General features: G+C 39.4%; 1 protein-coding gene across 2 annotated transcripts in view; it reads right to left on the reverse strand.

The window, feature by feature from the left end:
• Window positions 1-9,444: 9,444 nt before the first annotated feature.
• NSRP1 (nuclear speckle splicing regulatory protein 1) overlaps window positions 9,445-20,802 on the reverse strand; it is a 60,221-nt gene continuing 48,863 nt past the window's right edge. For both annotated transcript variants that reach the window (XM_003931456.4, XM_010342092.3), the window contains exons 4-7: window positions 18,461-18,589; window positions 16,767-16,974; window positions 14,725-14,833; window positions 9,445-11,814 (exon numbers count right to left, since the gene is read on the reverse strand). In XM_003931456.4, coding sequence (XP_003931505.1) covers window positions 10,755-11,814; window positions 14,725-14,833; window positions 16,767-16,974; window positions 18,461-18,589 — 1,506 coding nt within the window. In that variant the 3' untranslated portion in view covers window positions 9,445-10,754. The remainder of the gene's footprint in view (window positions 11,815-14,724; window positions 14,834-16,766; window positions 16,975-18,460; window positions 18,590-20,802) is intronic.

The raw sequence follows: 20,802 nt of genomic DNA on the forward strand, positions 1-20,802 counted from the left end.
CCAAAAATACAAAAAAATTAGCTGGGAATGGTGGCAACTGTGCCTGTAATCCCAGCTACTCAGGAGGCTGAGGCAGGAGAATTGCCTGAACCCGGGAGGCGGAGGTTGCTGTGAGCCGAGATTGCGACATTGCACTCCAGCCTGGGTAACAAGAGTGAAACTCCGTCTCAAAAAAAAAAAAAAAAGAAAAGAAAGAAAGTGATATATGAGGCCGGACGCAGTGGCTCACACCTGTAATCCCAGCACTTTGGGAGGCTGAGGCGGGCAGCTCACAAGGTCAAGAGATCGAGACCATCCTGGCCAACATGATGAAACCCCCTCTCTACTAAAAATACAAAAATTAGCTGGGTGTGGTGGCATGCGCCTGTAGTCCCAGCTATTCGGGAGGCTGAGGCAGGAGAATTGCTTGAATCTGGGAGGTGGAGGTTGCAGTGAGCCGGCATCACGCCACTGCACTCCAGCCTGGTGCCTGGCGACAGAGCGAGATTCTGTCTACAAAAAAAAAAAAAAAAAAAAAAAAAAAAAAAATGAAAAATGCATATTTTAAAAGATAACATTGGAAACTTTACAATTATTTTGTGAATAACATTTAAACTATGATTTGATTTATATGCAACTTTTCAGACTACTTTTGATTGTGTGTTGAACATATCTAAAGTTAATTTTATCTGGCAGAATTAAACCTAAATTTATTTGTATAAAAGAATCCCCTCTCTAAAATTCATACAATGCCCTTGTATTTATTTATGCAGAGTTTATAAATATTTCAAGTTAGATTGTGAGATATTAATAAATGATTTATGCTGTGAACTGTTACTGTAATAACTCCTAATATCAGCCAGGTACAGTGGCTCATGCCTGTAATCCCAGTGCTTTGGGAGGCCAAGGTAGGTGGATCACGAGATCAGAAGATCGAGACCATCCTGGCTAACATGGTGAAACCCTGTCTCTACTAAAAATAGAAAAAAATTAGCTAGGTGTGTTGGCATATGCCTGTAGTCGTAGCTACTCGGGAGTCTAAGGCAGGAAAATCATTTGAACCCAGGAGGCAGAGGTTGCAGTGAACCAAGAACACACCATACACTCCAGCCTGAGTGACAAAGTGAGACTCCATATCAAAAATAAAACAAACAAAAAAACTCTTAATATTATGATAGATTTGTTGTATCATTAAAAAGCACAAAATTCTAAACTCTTAAGGTTAAAATAAAAATCTTAACCATATAGTCAAAATGTTTAAACATCTCCCAAAACATCCCTGCATAGCATTTACAAAAACTACATTGAATTAGATGTATTAAATTTCGGTAAATAAATCAATGTAATTCTTTGTAATTTGTGAAGCGCTTTAGTTTATAATGTGTTTCCCCATATATTTCATGGGCTCAGCAGAGGTCCGGGTGACAGATGTTATTTTCCCAGGTGGGGGTGGGGGTGGGATGAGGAGCCTGAGACTCAAAGAGGTTGATTTATTGCCGGAGTTCATACACCTGGAACGTTCCAGGACCGGCCTTATGCCTAGGTTTTCTACTTCCAGCCCAAAGGTTATTTACATGTTTAGCTTTAAAATTAGCATCCATAGAAGCTTGAGAAATCCAAAGAGTATTCAACTGCAGAATGGATTTTTCCTAAATTGCATGGATGTTCTATCTCATTTTGGAGTGTGATACGCAAGAATAGTTAACGTAGGGGAAGAACCTGTTACTGATGCATCCAGTCTCCAGCCTTTTTGACACCAGGGAGCGGATTCATGGAAGATAATTTTTCCAAGGATGCTGGGGAGCAGAGGGGGTGTTTAAGGATGAACCTGTTCCACCTCAGTTCATCAGACATTAGATTCTCATAAGAAGCACAAACTTGCCGGGCGCGGTGGCTCAAGCCTGTAATCCCAGCACTTTGGGAGGCCGAGGCGGGTGGATCACGAGGTCAAGAGATCGAGACCATCCTGGTCAACATGGTGAAACCCCGTCTCTACTAAAAATACAAAAATTAGCTGGGCATGGTGGTGTGTGCCTGTAATCCCAGCTACTCAGGAGGCTGAGGCAGGAGAATTGCCTGAACCCAGGAGGCGGAGGTTGCGGTGAGCCGAGATCGCGCCGTTGCACTCCAGCCTGGGCAACAAGAGCAAAACTCCATCTCAAAAAAAAAAAAAAAAAAAGAAGCACAAACTTTAGCTCCCTTGCATGCATAGTTCACGACAGGGTTCACAGTCCTGCAGGAATCTAATGCTGCCGCTGATTGGCCAGGAGGCGAAGTTCAGGTGGTAATGAGCTGCGTGGCCCGGTTCCCAATAGACCCCTGGCCGACAGTTGAAGACTCTCCAGTTAACATCACCAAACTAAATCTAATACTTGTATTAGATTCAAATTGATTCACATTGACTTGTTTAAAGAGGTATTAAAAGGATAACATAAGCCAAAGACAGGTGAAAAAAAGAAAGAAAAACAAGGGCAGGAAAATAAAATGGGACCAGAAATGAGGCTAAATGTCACACCAGAATGATTTTCACATGTGGTGTTGGTGTGCCACAAATCTGATCCTAAGCTTTGTTAGAGATAACTGTTTCATTCAGATATGAAGTGTCATTTATTATTACTAATGCTTAGTGGTCACTCTGGGTGCTGCTGCTTTTCCAGGGATATTGTTATTATTTAAAATAAATGCTAATGTTGTCAGTGCTTTATAGAGAATTGGGGCAACTCCAGCATCAAGTGTAATATTTCAATTACAGGATTCTCTTTGGAGTCTCAGCTCCAGTTTTGGAACATATCACTAAGTAATCACTAAAGATCTCAAAATGATTACCAGTTTTGTTTTTTTTTACACACTTTTATTTTTTTGAAACAAGGTGTCAACCCCATCACCCAGGCTGGAGTGCAGTGGTGTGATCTTGGCTTACTATAGCCTTGTCTTCTTGGGCTCAAGGAATCCTCTCACCTCAGCCTCCTGAGTAGCTGGGACTACAGGCATGCACCATGATGCCCGGCTAATTTTTTGTACTTTTGGTAGATACCGAGTCTTACCATGTTGCCCAGGCTGGTCTTCAAATCCTGGGCTCAAGCAATCTGCCCGCCATGGCCTCCCAACGTACTGGGATTACAAGCATAAGCCACTGCCCCCAGAGACATGGTTTTTATAAACTAAAAAATTCATTATGTAAAATGATGGAGAGAACAGTTAATGCTGAGATCTGAATAAACAGACTTGAATAAAAAGTAGAATATATCTTAAAGTACAGATTCTAATTACCAAAATTAAAATGAGAGATGTGTTTCTGACAAATGAAGACATTCTCCTACATAACCACAATAAAACTATCACAGTTAGGAAAGTAACACTGCGACATTACTGTCAGCTCATCGACTCATCTTCAGATCTTCAGACCCCCATTGATTTTTTTTTTTTTTTTTTTTTTTTTTTTTTTTTTTGAGATGAAGTCTTGCTTTGTCACCCAGTCTGGAGTGCAATGATGCAATCTTGGCTCACTGCAACCTCTGCCTCCTGGGTTCAAGGGATTCCCCTGCCTCAGCCTCCCAAGTAGCTAGGACTACAGGCACGTGCCACCATGCCTGGCTAATTTTTTTTTTTTTTTTTTTTTTTTTTTTTTTTTGTATTTTTAGTAGAGATGGGGTTTCACCATATTAGCCAGGATGGTCTTGAACTCCTGACCTTGTGATCCACCTGCCTCAGCCTCGCAAAGTGCTGGGATTACAGGTGTGAGCCACCGTGCCCAGCCCATTCAATGGTCTTTAGGAAAAAGGATCTAGTTCAAAATCATTTTCATTTAGTTCCATATCTCCTTTGTTTTCTTCAATCTGGAACAGTTCTCCAGTCTTTCCTTGACTTTCACAACCTTGAAGCCTTTGAAGTGAATAGGCCAGTTATTCTGTAGAATGTCCCTCCATTTGATTTGTTTCAAGATTGATCCCTTCTGATTAAATCCAGGATATGTATTTTTGGCAGGAATATCACTGGAATGGTGCTGTGTTGTTTTCCCTGCCTCCTACCGGATGAAGCGTGGTTTTGATTTGTCCCCTCACTGGTGATGTTAACTTCAACCACTTGGTTAAGGTGGTGTCTACCAGCCTTTCCACTGTAAATTTCCTTTTCTGTCATTAATATTTTGGGGGATGAAGTTATTCTGACACTGTGAAAATATCCTGTCCTCAAGCTTTCATTTATTTTTTAAGATGGATGCTTGTTTTGTCCAATGGATGATAGTCTATTCATTTATTCATTTTTTTGGGACAGAATCTCGTTGTGTCACTCAGGCTGGAGTACAGTGGTGCAGTCACGGCTTACTGCAGCCTCGACCTCTTGTGCTTAAGTGATTCTCCTGCCTCAGCGTCCTGAGTATCTGGGACCACAGGCATGCATCACCATGCTTCACTAACTTTTGTACTGTGTGTAGAGACTGGGTTTCACCATGATGCCCAGACAGGTCTCCTGTGCTCAAGCAATCCTCCCAAAGTACTGGGACTACAGGTGTGCACCACAGCAGCTGCCTCCATTATTTATTTTGATGCTCTATTTGTCCCATATTTAGCCAGTGAGAGTCTCTTCAAGCTGGTTTCTGTGTGCTTTTGACATGTCCCTATCATTCTTGGAACACTTTTTCCGAGCGAGCTGTTTCAGGACCAGCTTGTACTTTCTCTGCCACAGCTCTGAAATCAGCTTATCTCCAGGAAGCCCTGGTTCCTTTCAGTGAAGAGCATATTTAGAAATCTCAATCTAGGTATTAGGCGTTCTCATGACTACTGAGTAGTCACTGGACAGAAATGTGTGTATACATAATTTGCATTTAACAATTATTTCTCTATCTTGAAAATCATGAACTCACACCAGTATCTCCAATTCCAACCTAGCACTACAAAGCTCATTCTAATTTGCTCCCTTTCCAAATTTATGACCCCTTTTACCATCTACCCATGTATTTTTAATATAGTTTTGCCTTTTATCCCCCTATATATACTTCTCACAAGGCTGTGAAATTCATCCAAGTTGGGTAGAGCTCTAGTGTGTTCATCTGTTGTATTGCCTGTGTGTGTGTGTGAATAACTATACATATGTATATGTTATATACATATTATGTATATAATTTTGAGACAGTTTTGCTCTGTTGCCCAGGCTGGAGTGTAATGGCGTGATCTTGGCTCACTGCAACCTCCGCCTCCTGGGTTCAAGCAATTCTCGTGCCTCCCGAGTAGCTGGGATTACAGGCGTGCATCACCACATCCAGCTAATTTCTTGTATTTTTAGTAGAGACTGGATTTCGTTATGTTGGCCAGGCTGACTTCAAACTCCTGAGTTGAGGCAATCTGCCCACCTCTGCCTCTCTAAGTGCTAGGATTATAGGTGTGAGCCACCATGCCCGGCTACATATTCTTTACTACTAATGGACATTTAGGTTGTCATTTATGAAAAATGTATTATAGATATTACTGGTGCATCTGTGGAACATGAGTTACAGGGAACATGCAGTGTCAGTTACTAGCTAAAGCCAAACTTTTCCCAAAAAGGTTGTACCAGTTCACCTATTACCAGTAGCACGCACAAATTATTGTTGCTGCTGGGTGCAGTGGCTCACGCCTGTAATCCCAGTACTTTGAGAGGCCGAGGCACGCAGATCATATGAGGCCAGGAGTTCGAAATCAGCCTAATGTGGCAAAACCCCACTTATACTAAAAATACAAAAATTGGCTAGGAATGGTTGTGCACTTCTGTAATCCCAGCTACTTGGAAGGCTGAGGCAGGAGAATTGCTTGAGCCCAGGAGGCAAAAGTTGCAGTAAGCTGAGATCACATCACTGCACTCCAGCCTGGGTGACAGAACAAGACTGTCTTGAGAAAAAAAAAAAAAAAAAAAAAAAAAAAAAAAATTACTGTTGCTCCACATCCTCAACACTTCATATTATAAGACTCTTAAAATTTTGCCATCCTTGTGGATGTGTAATGGTATTCACTGCGGTTTTAATCTGAAAAAAATTTCATTCACTGCTGAGTCTGATATCCATATGGAAAAAAATTAAATCTTAATCCCTATCTTACACCACAAACAAAAATTAATTCCAAGTGCACTGCAGAGCTAAATGGGAAATGTAGACAGTAACGCTTCTAGAAGAGTGTTGTCCATATAACTTTCTGCAATAGAAATGTTCTGTAAACCTGCACTGTCCTATGTGGCAGCCGCTAGTCACATGTTGAGCATGTGAATGTCTAATTCAACTGAGGAACTGTATTTTAAATTTTATTAATTTTAATTAACTTTGTAAAATTAGAGGTATCTGCTCATCAAAAATATCATTAAGAGAGTGAAAAGGTAAAGCCACAGAGGGGAGGGAGAAGTTCCTTACAAAGACAAACAACTCATATCTAGAACATATGAAGAACCTGTCTGGGGCCAGGTGAGGTGGCTCATGCCTGTAATCCCAGCACTTTGGGAAGCCAAGGCACGTGGATCACCTGAGATTGGGAGTTTGAAACTAGCCTGACCAACACAGAGAAACCTCGTCTCTATTAAAAATAAGAAATCAGCCAGGCGTGGTGCCGCACGCCTGGAATCCCAGCTACTCGGGAGGCTGAGGCAGGAGAATCCCTTGAACCTGGGAGGGAGGGGTTGCGGTGAGTTGAGATTGTGCCATTGCACTCCAGCCTGGGCAACAAGAGCGAAACTCTCAAAACAAACAAACAAAACTTGTACCAGATTAAGAGGCAGATAGTTCCCCTTCGTCAAACAAAACAAAAACAAAAACAAACAAACAAAAAAGGAGGGAACAGAGAGACTAAAGAATCAGACCATTGAAAACAAGATAAACACACTGTGTCACACAGTTCATGCCTGTAATACTAGCACTTTGAAAATCCAAGGCAGGTGAATCACTTGAGCCTAGAAGTTTGAGACCAACCGAGACAACATAGCAAAACCCCGTCTCTACAAAAATTGCAAAACAATTATCCAGGTGTCATGGCATGCAGCTGTAGTCCCAGCTACTTGAGAGGCTGAGGTGGGAGGATGGCTTCAACCTGGGAGGTCAAGGCTGCAATGAGCCATGATTGCATCATTGCACTCTAGCCTGGGTGACAGAGGAAGACCTTGTCTCAAAAACAATTCCCTCCCCACCCCGCCAAGATACTCAAATGTTAAAGACAGCCAACAGAGAACCACAAAATACAACCATGAGATACAACACCTACCAGAGTAGCTAAAAGACAAAAAGCCAAAAGACAAATACCAAGCGTAAGATGTGGGGCAACTGAACTCTCATACGTTGATGAAAGGAGCGTATTTTAGTTCCAGTATTTTGGAAAACTGATTGGTAGTTAACTATTAAAGCTGAACATGTGGACAGACTATGAATCAGCAACTCCATTCCTAGGATTTACCCCACCAAAACATACATGAATGTACTGGAAGGTAAGCGCAAGAATGTATCTAGAACATACATTATTACCTAGAAGACATTACTATTCATAACCCCAAAAAGAAATAACCCAATGTCCATCAATGGATGGTAGCAAAGAATGGATTAGCAAAGAATCTAGAAAACAAGCAAAATTATGGTGCTAAAAGTCAGGAGGAGTAGGATGGGGAGATGTTTAAGGGGAGCTTCTATGACACAGGTAACGTCTTTTTAAACCAGGTGTACTGTGTGAATCCATTATGCTGTAAACTCCATGTGCACTTTACATGTTATAATAAAAAAGTTTACTAAGAGTGTTCTGATAACTTTTGGCATAGTTATCAGACTGTCTCAGAAATAAAGTTTGATTTTGCAAACCAAAAGACATGTTTAAAAATAGGTGACCTGGACCTTCAGCTATTTCATTTAGGCTAAATGTCTACACATTTTCACCTTTAGCTAAAAGTGATTTACATGCACAATCAATTTACTAACTACAAATTAATTTATACTAAAAGCAAATAGATGAATTGTGATGAGTGAAATTACTTTTAAATACATTAATAAAATGTATAAGCATATCATTTTCACTTAAGCCAACTATGCTGTAAGCTACTTAGACAAGATGCATGATTCACATTTTACACTTGCTATCATAAATGGAACACATTTTACACTAAGCTATCATAAATGGAACCTTCTATCAGATAGGACTTTTTGGGTTGTGATGGCAGAAATCCAACTCAAACTAGCCTACCAGAAAAAGGGAAAAGTATTGGTTTAAATATCTTTTTTAAAAAAAGGGCCAGGCGCAGTGGCTCACGCCTGTAATCCAACCACTTTGGAGGCCAAGGTGGGTGGATCACCTGAGGTCGGGAGCTCAAGACCAGCCTGATCAACATGGTGAAACCCCATCTTAAAAAAAAAAAAAAGCTACACTAGAGCCAGAGATGCAAAAGCAATCACGTCTTTTTTTTTTTTTTTTTTTTTTCCTTCTGTTTGGCTTTTTTGATAGCTTTTTTCTGCCAGGCAGCAAGGCACTCTCCCATGAAATTCCAGACTTACCTCATTACCATAATCAGTAATGACAGCAGAAAACATCTGTAAATTTCGACAATAGGACCACATCAGCCTAGCTTGGGTCACATATCCTTCATGTAGGCTATTCTCCCCCATTTGAACCTGTGGACTATGAGTAGTAAAGGTATGTTTTCTCAAGGGCAAATCAAGATGCCGTTACCAGAAAAGGGGGAATGAACGCCAGAGAGGCAAAATCAACATTCTATTTGGAGGAGACAGAAGAAAACTCTTTATTTGCAGCCTCTCATACTGATTTATGTCAAATTAAGTTGGTTAATAAAATTTATAGCTTTCCTAAGGATCCAAGCTGCTTTGTAAAAGATTCTGAGCTTTTCCCTCTGGGAGAGGAAAACTGAGTTTATCATCAGATGTCTCTGACATTAGTCTCTCCCTCCTAGACTATCTTGCACACTATAATCAAATTAATCTTCCCAATGTATGGCTCTAGTTATAAAACAATCCTAACAAAGAAACCATATCCTCACCAAAGTCAAAGATTTTGTCTGTCACTCAAGGTCCTTCCATGATGTCACCCTAACTTACCTTTCCAGACTTATGTGATGTTGCTCCCTTTGTGTACACCAAGTCAGTGATTTTGGGAGTTTGTTACTGTCACTGATTGACTTCAGAGTACTAGGATATAACTGACATTTAATGTATCAGTCAGAGATTTGGGCGTTAACTTTCCTGTTACTTTTCCTTTCTGGTTTTAAAGGTAAAACAAAATGATTTATGAATGCGAAATCTGACCCTTAATATGCAATGTTTTAATCTAGTCAGCAATCTTATTAAACTAAGTTTATCCTTCTAAAAATAAGAAAATGTGCTAACTCTAAAAGTACTGTGAGATATAAATAGCACTTTCCTAATGGGAAAACCTATTAGAGAATTATTTTCTCCACAGCATTTATCCTTTTCCCATAAATATTTACAGTGCATAATTATATCTCCTGAATATCAAAGACTCAGGAGAAAGATACTAGTTTTATTTTTATACACAAGTGGAACTTGTAATGAACAGCACTATCTTTTTCAGAATACATAAAACAAGACATGTTTCAAAATAGGTCACCAGGACCTTTAGCTATTTCATTTAGGCTAAATGTCTACACATTTTCACCTTTAGCTAAAAGTGATTTACATGCACAACCAATTTACTAACTACAAATTAATTTATACTAAAAGCAAACAGATGAATTGTGACATGAAATTACTTTTAAATACATTAATAAAATGTATAAGCATATCATTATTTTCATTTAAGCCAACTATGCTGTAAGCTACTTAGAAAAGATGTATGATTCACATTTTACTCTTTAATACAAATTTCAGAACATAAAAGTATATTCTATTGTTCCAATGCACATTTTATCTGAAATACAATATTTATAAAACAAACAGCTCCTGCAACAAAGTCAACGTTATTAAAAGAGTTAAATTATTTATTAATTTTTTTTTTTTAGAAACAGGGTCCTGGTCTGTTACCCAGGTTGGAGTGCAGTGGTATGATCATTGCTCACTGTAACATCAAATTCTAGGCTCAAGTGATCCTCCTGCCTCAGCCTCTCAAACACAGCTGGGACTACAGGCAGGTACACCATGCCAGGCTTTTTTTTTTTTTTTTTTTGAGACGGAATTTCGCTCGTTACCCAGGCTGGAGTGCAATGGTGCGATCTCGGCTCACTGCAACCTCTGCCTCCTGGGTTCAGGCAATTCTCCTGCCTTAGCCTCCTGAGTAGCTGGGATTACAGGCACGCGCCACCATGCCCAGCTAACTTTTTGTATTTTTAGTAGAGATGGGGTTTCACCATGTTGACCAGGATGGTCTCGATCTCTTGACCTCGTGATCCACCTGCCTCCGCCTCCCAAAGTGCTGGGATTACAGGTGTGAGCCACCGCGCCCAGCTCAGGCTTGTTTTTTAAATAAAGACAAGGCGTCAATATCCTGCCCACGCTGGTCTTGAATGCCTGGCCTCAGGTGATCCTTCTGCTTCAGCCTCCCAAAATGTTGGTATTACAGGCATGAGCTACCACGTCTGGCCAAAATTAATTTTAATGGCAAGTACATACTGAATATAAATTCAGCCAAACATCCACATCCAAACATCCAAACATTCAAGATGTTAGATTGACTTTTGATTTTAACCTAAAATTTTTGAAAATAAATTTAAAAATGCCCTCCAAACTACTGGTAACACATTCCTTTATGGTTTCACATAGCAGGTTCCAGGAATTAAGAGTTTTCTGTGTTTCCTCACATCTCTCGGGGTAGCCATCAATCATCTTCTTTCTCAATATAGGTCTTTGCATTAACCCGTGCCATCTGCCTGGCTAAATACCTGTCTCTAGCTGACATTACAGTTTCTTCATTGTTCCGCTTTGCAAACTTGCTCACTGCCTCAGGTGGTCTCTCTTGTTCTTTACCCTTCTCTTGCCTTTCCTCTGTGAGTCTGTGTTTTGCTCCCAGTGATAGTTCAGAATTAGAGAGTTTCTCCTGGTTTCTTTCTTTGTCCTTTGCCGTGTTTCTCATTTTGTTGGATCTTTCTTGGTCAAGAAATTTATCCTTTGCCCTAGAATTTGGGCTGCTTTCCTTTCTGTCTCGATGTCTTTCTGAAGACTGAACACTTACTTCTCCTTTTTCTCTATCTCCGTATTTATCATTATTTTCATATCTTTCCTTCCTTCCTTTCATATGTTCTTCCTTAGCTTTGGTTTTCTCTTCCTTCTCTCCTTTCTCACGGTGTCGGTTCTGATCATTTTGTTGTCTATCTCTTTCTTGTTCTCTTTGGGAATATCTCTCCCTGTCTTTCTCCCTTTTCCATTCTCTGTCACTTCTTTCTCTTTGGTCCCTCATCCTTGGTTTATCTTCCTGTTCATGCCTCTTCCAATGGGAATCTCTATGACTGGCATCTCTGTGCCTATGAGAATCTCTTTCTTTCCGGTAATCACGGTCAGTGTGATGGTTCTCCTCGTCTCTGGATTGCTTCTGCTGGTGCTGATCTTCTCTTTTCTCATGTCCTCTTGATGTTTGTGATCCTTTTGTGTGGTGTCTGGCACCATGCCCTCTTTCTTCACTAGGCGACTGAGAGTGGTTTTGATTCCTGTGGTGCTTCGAGTCATTCTCAGGGGTCTCTGTGACCTTTTTTCTTCTGCAATTCAGTGTAGTTTCTTCTTTTTCATCATCCTCGCTGCTCTTAGCATCAAAGTCACTGTCTGCATCTGGGTTTTCCTCTACTTTCACATCAGCTTGAAGAATGTATTTCTCTTGTGGTATTCTGTTTTCCGAACTTAATTCATCGGAGTAACCCCTTGATTTCTCTTCCTTTATACCAGATCTTAAGGAAAAAAAAGGGGCAGAAAAAATGCCACATTATCAGTTGTAATAAGCAGATAAAGGGTTCATATAATTTTTCTCAATACTTAAATCAATACACCTATAGTGATATATACTGTCTGATTATACAAATGCAAAAAAGGTGCTGATGTCTATGCAAACTAGTATTTTCAAATTCGAACCATTCCAAATATTTTCAATATTTGTAGAAGTGAAAAGAAAAAATTAGCTCTTGTCTGCTAGAACCTATAGGCAAGGGTCTGTACAGGTCTTTACTTTTTTGGTAAGCCTAAGACAAAGAATAATTGGGAAAAGGAAGATATGTTTTGGATCTAAGTTCTACTTTCCCAACATGAAGGTTAAGTTGTAACTCTTGGATTTTCGTTTCCTTTCTTATTTATTTATTTAGAGACAGAGTCTCACTCGCTGGAGTGCAGCGGCACAATCTCAGTTCACTGCAACCTTTGCCTCCCAGGCTCAAGTAATTCTCCCACCTTAACCTCCCGAGTAGCTGGGATTATAGGCCTGCACCACCAAACCTGGCTAACTTTTATATTTTTAGTAGAGACTGGATTTTGCCATGTTGGCCAGGCTGGTCTCAAACTCTTGACCTCAGGTGATCCATCCACCTCAGCCTCCCAAAGTGCTCAGATTACAGGAGTGAGCCCATACCCGGCCTCTTTTAAAAAAAAAATTATAAAAATTGTCGTAGAAATACATGAAGGTAATCTTTGCACAGCAAAATTGTGGCAAGTATAATCCTAAATATTTACTCTCTCTCATGATGAAAAAGGCACTAGTATCCTGATACACTCCTTGGCACCTATCATAACAAAATTGAAATATATTAATTTGTCCATTAGAATCAACAACACTAAAATTATATTACCTACATTGTTTCATCTGGCAAGTACAGTTAACTTTATTTATACTACTCACACAGTTAGCATACTGTAAATAAGAATCATTCAGTGATTCTTACTAATCACACTAATGGCACAACTTCGGTTCTCGAGGAATTACTGGCAGAACTATGTTGGCTAAAGGACCCACTAACAGTTAGGAATTCAATTATTTGACTCTGAGAAGTACAACTACGTCAACAACATTACAGAGTTTCATGGCAGCCTCATAAACATTCCAGATGAAACTCAAACACAAAGCCATAATGTATTATAGTTTCCATTCAAAACCTGAATCTTCAAATACAGTTTCTTAGGTTCAAACTTCTCACCAATTTTGTAATCAAAACCTAGCAGTGTAGGGAGGGAGTGGGGCATAAACTTAACTTCCTCTCTTCACCTTAATTCTATTCTCCTACCTCTTCCCTTCCTTAGCAACACAGACTCAGATCTACTCAGAATATTTGTTAAATTTTTTTTTGCTTAGGACAAGACTTTTTAACCTTCAGCTACATACTTATGACATAATCATCTCACCATTCCTATAATGTCTTATAACTTCATTCAAAAATCCTCTAATCATTTACCTTCTAGACCAGCACTAATAGAAATACCTCAAGAAATAGTAATGTTTATATCTGAGATGTCTAGTATGGCAACCACCAGCCAAATATGGTAACTGAGTATTTGAAATGTGGCCACTGTGATCAAAATTTTTGATTTTATTTACTTTAAACTAATTTAAGTAGCTACACATGACTAGTGGCTACATAGTGAACAGTGCAGTTCTAGCTCTTGATATGTAAAGTCTTACATTTTATGAACACTGGGTCCTATTTATGAAAATAAACCACTTTCCTTTTTATATACTATCTGAATATGCATGTAAGATCTATATTGTAGATACCTAATTCTTTCCAAATTTCTTCTTAATTCTGATAGCAATCATTTTAAGGTACGAGGCACTAACCATTTTAAGGATCATGAGGAATACCTGTATTTTTAGTTTTAAAAAAAGGTGGCTAGGTGTAGGGGCTCACACCTGTAATCCCAGCACTTTGGGAGGCTGAAGTGGATCACTCAAAACCAGGAGATCGGGACCAGCCTGGGCAACATGAAACCCCATCTCTACAACAAAAATACAAAAAGACGCTGGACGACGTGGCTCACGTCTGTAATCCCAGCATCATGGGAGGCAGAGGTGGGCAGATCACCTGAGGTCAGGAATTCATCAGCCTGGCCAACATGATGAAACCCCATCTCTACTAAAAATGTAAATATTAGCTGGGTATAGTGGCACGCGGCTGTAGTCCCAGTTACTCAGAAGGCTGAGGTAGGAGAATCATTTGAACCTGGGACACAGAGGTTGCAGTGAGTGAAATAGCCCCATTGTACTCCAGCCTGGGCAACAGAGCGAGGCTCCATCTCACCAAAAAAATTAAAACAACAACAACAACAACAACAACAAAATAAAAAGAAAATTGGCTGGGCATGGTGGCACGTGTCTGTAGACCCAGCTACTTGGGAAGCTGAAGTGGGAGGATCACTTGAGCCCATGAGATAAAGAAGCTATGACTGAATCACTATACTCATTCCATCCACCAGGCAACAGAGTAAGACATCTCTGTCTCAGAAAAAAAACAGTTTTATTTTGCTCTCCCTTGAAGATTTTGCTCTCCCTTAAGAAGACACCTAAGTCACTTAAAAATTCAGAAACTTTATACATTAAAAGTCTGTCTTTGGTTTTACAATAATATTAAACTCAATCACTGTGTTTTAATGTAACAATTTCTGTGAACTGCAGAATAAAAATGGTCTTAAACTAAATCTTTAGGTTTTCAAAGCAAGAAACTGCAAATTTCTAGCCATTCATTTAATTAGGTAATGCTGGCTGACAACACAATATGCAATGCTGTAATCTTCCATCTTTCAGAGGGTTAAAATGACCCCACAAACAGATTATTAACAGTATCTTTCTTCAAAATATTTCAAATACCCCATCTCCTCACCTGGCTTCACGAAAGCTGCATTTAGGTATTTCCTCTTCACCAACTGCTTGATTTAACAGGTGCCTATAAAATCCACTGAGATCTTTCTGCTTAGTTACATCTAAACATGCTAAGGGAGAGAAAGTAAAAATTAGAATATATTTATCAAGCCACAGTGCAGTTTCATTTTATAGACGGAAAGTATATAACATGCAGTGTATAAACTATTCTCTGGATCAGGAATTGGCAAACTATATCCTGAAGGCCAAATTTGGCCTGTTGCCTGTTTTTATAAGTAAATTTTTATTGAAACAAAGCCTTGTTCATTTGTTTATGCATTGTCCAAAGCTGCTTTTGTACTACAAAGGCACAGCTGAGTAACTGTGACAGAGATCATATATACAAAAAGCCCTGGCCAGTGCCATGGCTCAAGCCTGTAATCCCAGCACTTTGGGAGGTCGAGGCAGGCGGATCACCTGAGGTCAGGAGTTCAAGACCAGCCTGGCCAGCACGGTGAAACCCTGTCTCTACTAAAAATACAAAAATTAGCTGGGCATGGTGGCAGGTGCCTGTAATCCCAGCTATTAGGGAGGCTGAGGCAGGAGAATGCTTGAACCTGAGAGGCAGAGGTTGCAGTGAACTGAGATAGCACCACTACACTCTAGCCTGGGCAACAACAGCAAGACTCCCCAAAAAAGCCCTAAAGTATAAATAATATCTGGCATTTATAAATATGAATTTATAAAGTCTTAAAATACGAATACTAAAATACTATCTGGTCCTTTATGGAAAGTTTTCTGACTGGCACTCTAAACACATGGTATATGTTTAGAGAGAATGTTATAGACTTGGTTTTCTTCTACTTGAAAACTGAAGAGACCAGGCACAGGGGCTCATGCTTATAATCCCAGAATTTTGGGAGGCTGAGGTGGGTGGATCACCTGAGGTCAGGAGTTGGGAGACCAACCTAGCCAACAAGGTGAAACTCCATCTCTACTAAAAAGATAAAAATTATCAGGTGGTGGTAGTACACACCTGTAATCCCACCTACTTGGGAGGCTGAGACATTAGAATCACTTGAACCTGGGAGGCAGAAGTTGCAGTGAGCCACGCACAACTACACTCCAGCCTGGGCGACAGAGGAAGACTCTGTCTCAAAAAAAAAAAATCAAAAAAAAAAGAAAGAAAAAAAAAGCTGAGAGTTTTTTAAAGTATTTGTAGAACACTGCGGCTCACACCTACAATGCCAGCACTTTGGGAGGCTGAGGCAGGAGACTGCTTGAGCCCAGAGTTCAAGACCAGTCCTGACAACATAGTGAGACCCCATCTCTACAAAAAATACAAAAATTAACCCAGCATGGTGGTATGTTCCTGTAGTCCCAGCTACTCAAGAGGCTGAGGTGGGAGGATCATTGGAGCCTGGGAGGTCAAGGCCACAGTGAGCCATGGCTGAGCCACTGTACTCCAGCCTGGGTGACAAAGATCCAGTCTCAAAAAAAAAAAAAAAAAAAAGTATTTTATAAATACATATTAAATACATATTCTACTTAGATCTTGAGAAATAATCATGAGTAGAAAGCACTAATGCATTAAGATATTCTTAATTCATCCCATTTTTATTCTTTCTTCAATTAATGTTATTCTTTTTCTAATTGTCCTGTTCATGATCCTTGAGTGGTATTACTCTTATTATTTTCTCCTCCCAGAAAAATATAACTAGGGTTTAAAATTATATTGTTTCTGACAAATGTTATGGTGTCATACTTTGTAATAATGTTTTTACATTTCAAATCACGTTGTAAGACAAAAGCCACAAAATGAGAACTAAGGGAAAAGTCTAGTAGAAATAATAGTTACTGAAGAGTTCAACGGTGTTTTTAGTTAAACTTCCTTCTCTGTTTTATACTACTATATAATACCATATATTTTGAGTCTTGGATTCCTATATATAAATTATGATCACAAACTTATAACCCAAAAGTTCAGTGACAGAGTAAACAGCTAACCACAGGGTAGAGATTCCATGACTGTCTCCTTGTGCCTTTCCCCCTCTTTCATTTTACCTTCCAGTGCAGCAGCCCTCTTTTCTCTTTCTTCTTCTTCAGCTCTCTCTTGTAGTTTTTTCTTATATGCAGATGTCACAAATGCCTCTTTATCATCAAACTCTCCCTTTTCCATTTCTCGTTCTCTCTGTATTTTCTTCTCCATTCTTTTTTCCTGTTCCTTTTTTCTGATCTCAACTGCTTTTAGCAAGTTGTGAATATACTTGGGCTAAGGAAATAAAAAAGATTTAGGAAAAGAGTAAAAAAAATAGTAATTGTTATTACTGTTATAATTTTATAATGAATTCATTAAGAAAGAGATGATCAGCCCAAATAAGATTGTCTTCCTTACATTCAATATGAACTTACTAGCAAGATTAATATTGAAATTGTTTTCAATAAAAATTTAGGTGTAGCAGAAATTATTTATAATGTAATTTAACTTAAAAAAATCAAACGAAATATTAATTTTTTCTTATTCTTTTTTCTGGTATTCTCTTAATTTAAAAAAATCAGAAAAGTTCCTATTAGTTTTTCACATTTAATAGAAATATGATTTAAAATAGATCTAATATAATTTTGTATCATCACTCTACTGACAGATATGTCAGATGCAAATATCCTTTTTTTTTTTGAGACGGAGTTTCGCTCGTTACCCAGGCTGGAGTGCAATGGCGCGATCTCGGCTCACCGCCACCTCCGCCTCCTGGGTTCAGGCAATTCTCCTGCCTCAGCCTCCTGAGTAGCTGGGATTACAGGCACACGCCACCATGCCCAGCCAATTTTTTGTATTTTTAGTAGAGACGGGGTTTCACCATGTTGAGCAGGTTGGTCTCCATCTCTCGACCTTGTGATCCACCCACCTCGACCTCCCAAAGTGCTGGGATTACAGGCTTGAGCCACCGCGCCCGGCCATGCAAATATCCTTAAAAATCAGCCTATGTGCTGGGCGCGGTAGCTCAAGCCTGTAATCCCAGCACTTTGGGAGGCTGAGGCGGGTGGATCACGAGGTCGAGATCGAGACCATCCTGGTCAACATGGTGAAACCCCGTCTGTACTAAAAAATACAAAAAAAAAAAAAAAAAAAAAATAGCTGGGTATAGTGGCACATGCCTGTAATCCCAGCTACTCAGGAGGCTGAGGCAGGAGAATTGCCTGAACCCAGGAGGCGGAGGTTGCGGTGAGCCGAGATCACGCCATTGCACTAAAAAAAAAAAAAAAAAAAAAAAAAAAAAATCAGCCTATGCTTGTGAAAGAACAAGAGGTGATAGAAAATCTGAACTTATTTCAATTTTTCCCACTCCCAAATTTTTTTCTCACTGAAAATAAAATCATGATAGGTGTGGGCAGATGATTCAGTCACCAGTTAGGAAGAAATAAAAAATGAGAGGATAATAAAACACAAATAAACATACACAGGGCAGGAGCAGTACAAATTTGGTACATCAGAATTTCTAAAAAAAAATTTTCAAAAAACTATTTGCAAAGGTTTCAAAGCAAAAAACAAAACTGTTAGATAATTCACTTGGCTTATTAGGATAATACATGTAGTGCTTCTTGAGTTCTAAGATCAAATATATAATATCTGGAACTAGGGACTCTTCACACTTTACATACCTAAAAGCTTTTTCTCAGATCATTCTCATGTTAAAATAAGATTAAGACATAAAATGTAGGTCAAGGTCAAACAAAGTTTGTTATTTCAGCTTACAAACCTTTCGGTCTTTCCCCAAAAGCAATCTGGGATTATTTTCCACCTTTTTTTTCTGCATTTCATCATAAATACTGTCATATTCATATACAGTAGAATCTTCTGCAAGGGCCTTCTGGATTTCCAGTTTGGTCTTTAAAAAAAAAAATTAAATATGTTTCAAAAATATGAGCCAGCCAATAGATACCACAAAGTCTATGTTTTTTGAGAATGGTTCATAAATTGAAAATATATCATAAAAATTACAATAATATTTTAGATAGGAAATATAAATGTAAATTATGGAGCCAAGCAGCTGGGTGTGAATCCTGGCTCTACACTTACTAACTACTCTGGGCAAGTTTGTTTATAATCTTTTTATGCCTTAATTTTCCTCATCTAGAAGAGAAAGAATAATGATATATTTATATTCTAAGCTGTTATAATTAAATGATTAAACTTACAATACTTAGACCCTGATAGAGACTAAGTATTCAATAAACGTCAACTATTATTATCACCTATTTGTTTGTATATAAATATCAACATCAAAAGGTCAAAAGGTCCAAGGTACCACAGACACACCTAACCCTGGTTTTAAAAGGCCTGTATTATATATTAAACTTTCATTATCATTTTTAGAGTTGTCAGACATAAACTCTCTGCCTTTATCATGTATGTTCCTCCTATCTTAAATGATGTTTTTTCCTCCTCTTTCAAGCTATCAAAATCTTATCCAGTGTTTCAGGGCCAGCCCTGCTTCTCATATGAGCCCACTTCTGAGGCCTCTAACCCCCAATGATCTTTCTTCTAAACTCTGAGGAACATTCTATTCTGCAATATTTAACTCTTAATTAATACACTAGAATTTTGTTTTGTTTTGTTTTAAACAGTTGGAGTCTCGTTCTGTCGCCAGGCTGGAGTGCGTGACATGATCTTGGCTCACTGCATCCTCTGCCTCCCAGGCTTCAAGCGATCCTCCCATTTCAGCTGCCCAAGTAGCCGGGCCTACAGGCGTGTGCCACCATGCCTGGCTAATTTTTATACGTTTTGTAGAGACAGAGTTTCACCATGTTGCTCAGGCTGGTCTTGAACTTCTGGGCTCAAATGATCCTCCCACCTCAGCCTTCCAAAATGCTGGGATTACATGCCTGAGCCACCATGCCAAGCATAGATGTTTTTACTTTCTAATTGTTTCACAAATCTTAGCCTCTTGCCCCAGTTTGTAAATTCCTGAGGTACAGTCTACACACTTTAACTTCTTTCTGAATTGTTACACTGTCTAATATAGAACCCAAGAGGGATCCTAATTTTTAAGTGATCTAAAATTATTCAAAAGAATCTATCTGATAGACTTGGGTTTTTACATACCAACATTTAAACTCTGAACGATGCACATACTAATTGAAAAACTTTTTTTTCCAGAATATTTAAAATATTAAGAAATGCATTATTTTCACTTTTCGACCTTTAGAAAAAGAAAGATTATCCTGCCCAGATATTATGAATTGGCACTTCTGCTCCCTCCCCAAAACCTGCCTGGATAACAGAAAGAGGGAAACATGGAATCCAAGAAATAATCACCACTACAATAACAAAAAGCAAGGGAAAAGGGAGACTGAGGGCTGTTTTAAACTGTTTAAGCTGTGACTACAGGTGCACACCACCAGGCTGGGCTAATTTTTATATCAATACAGAACATTTTCAAACACAGAGGAAATATTTATAAAAATTGACTATAAACTGGACCATAAAGTAAACCTCTACATCTTAAAAGGCATGAAACAATACAGCCCAATGTTTTGGTACCGAAAGTAACCATGTTAGGGGCCAAGTGTGGTGGCTCACATCTGTAATTCCAGCACTTTGGGAGGCTGAGGCAGGCAGATCACCTGAGGTCAGAAGTTTGAGACCAGGCCGGGTGCGGTGGCTCAAGCCTGTAATCCCAGCACTTTGGGAGGCCGAGGCGGGTGGATCACGAGGTCAAGAGATCGAGACCACCCTGGTCAACATGGTGAAACCCCGCCTCTACTAAAAATACAAAAAGTTAGCTGGGCATGGTGGCGCGTGCCTGTAATCCCAGCTACTCAGGAGGCTGAGGCAGGAGAATTGCCTGAACCCGGGAGGTGGAGGTTGCGGTGAGCCAAGATCACGCCATTGCACTCCAGCCTGGGTAACAAGAGCGAAACTCCGTCTCAAAAAAAAAAAAAAGTTTGAGACCAGCCTGGCCAACACAGTGAAACCCTATCTCGATTAAAAATATTAAAATTAGCTGGGCATGGTGGTGTACTCCTGTAAACACAGCTATCAGGAGGCTGAGGCAGAAGAATCGCTTGAACTCAGGAAGCAGAGGTCGCAGTGAGCCGA

This window comes from Saimiri boliviensis, chromosome 17 (genome assembly GCF_048565385.1).
Source record: "Saimiri boliviensis isolate mSaiBol1 chromosome 17, mSaiBol1.pri, whole genome shotgun sequence".
NCBI lineage: Eukaryota > Metazoa > Chordata > Mammalia > Primates > Cebidae > Saimiri > Saimiri boliviensis.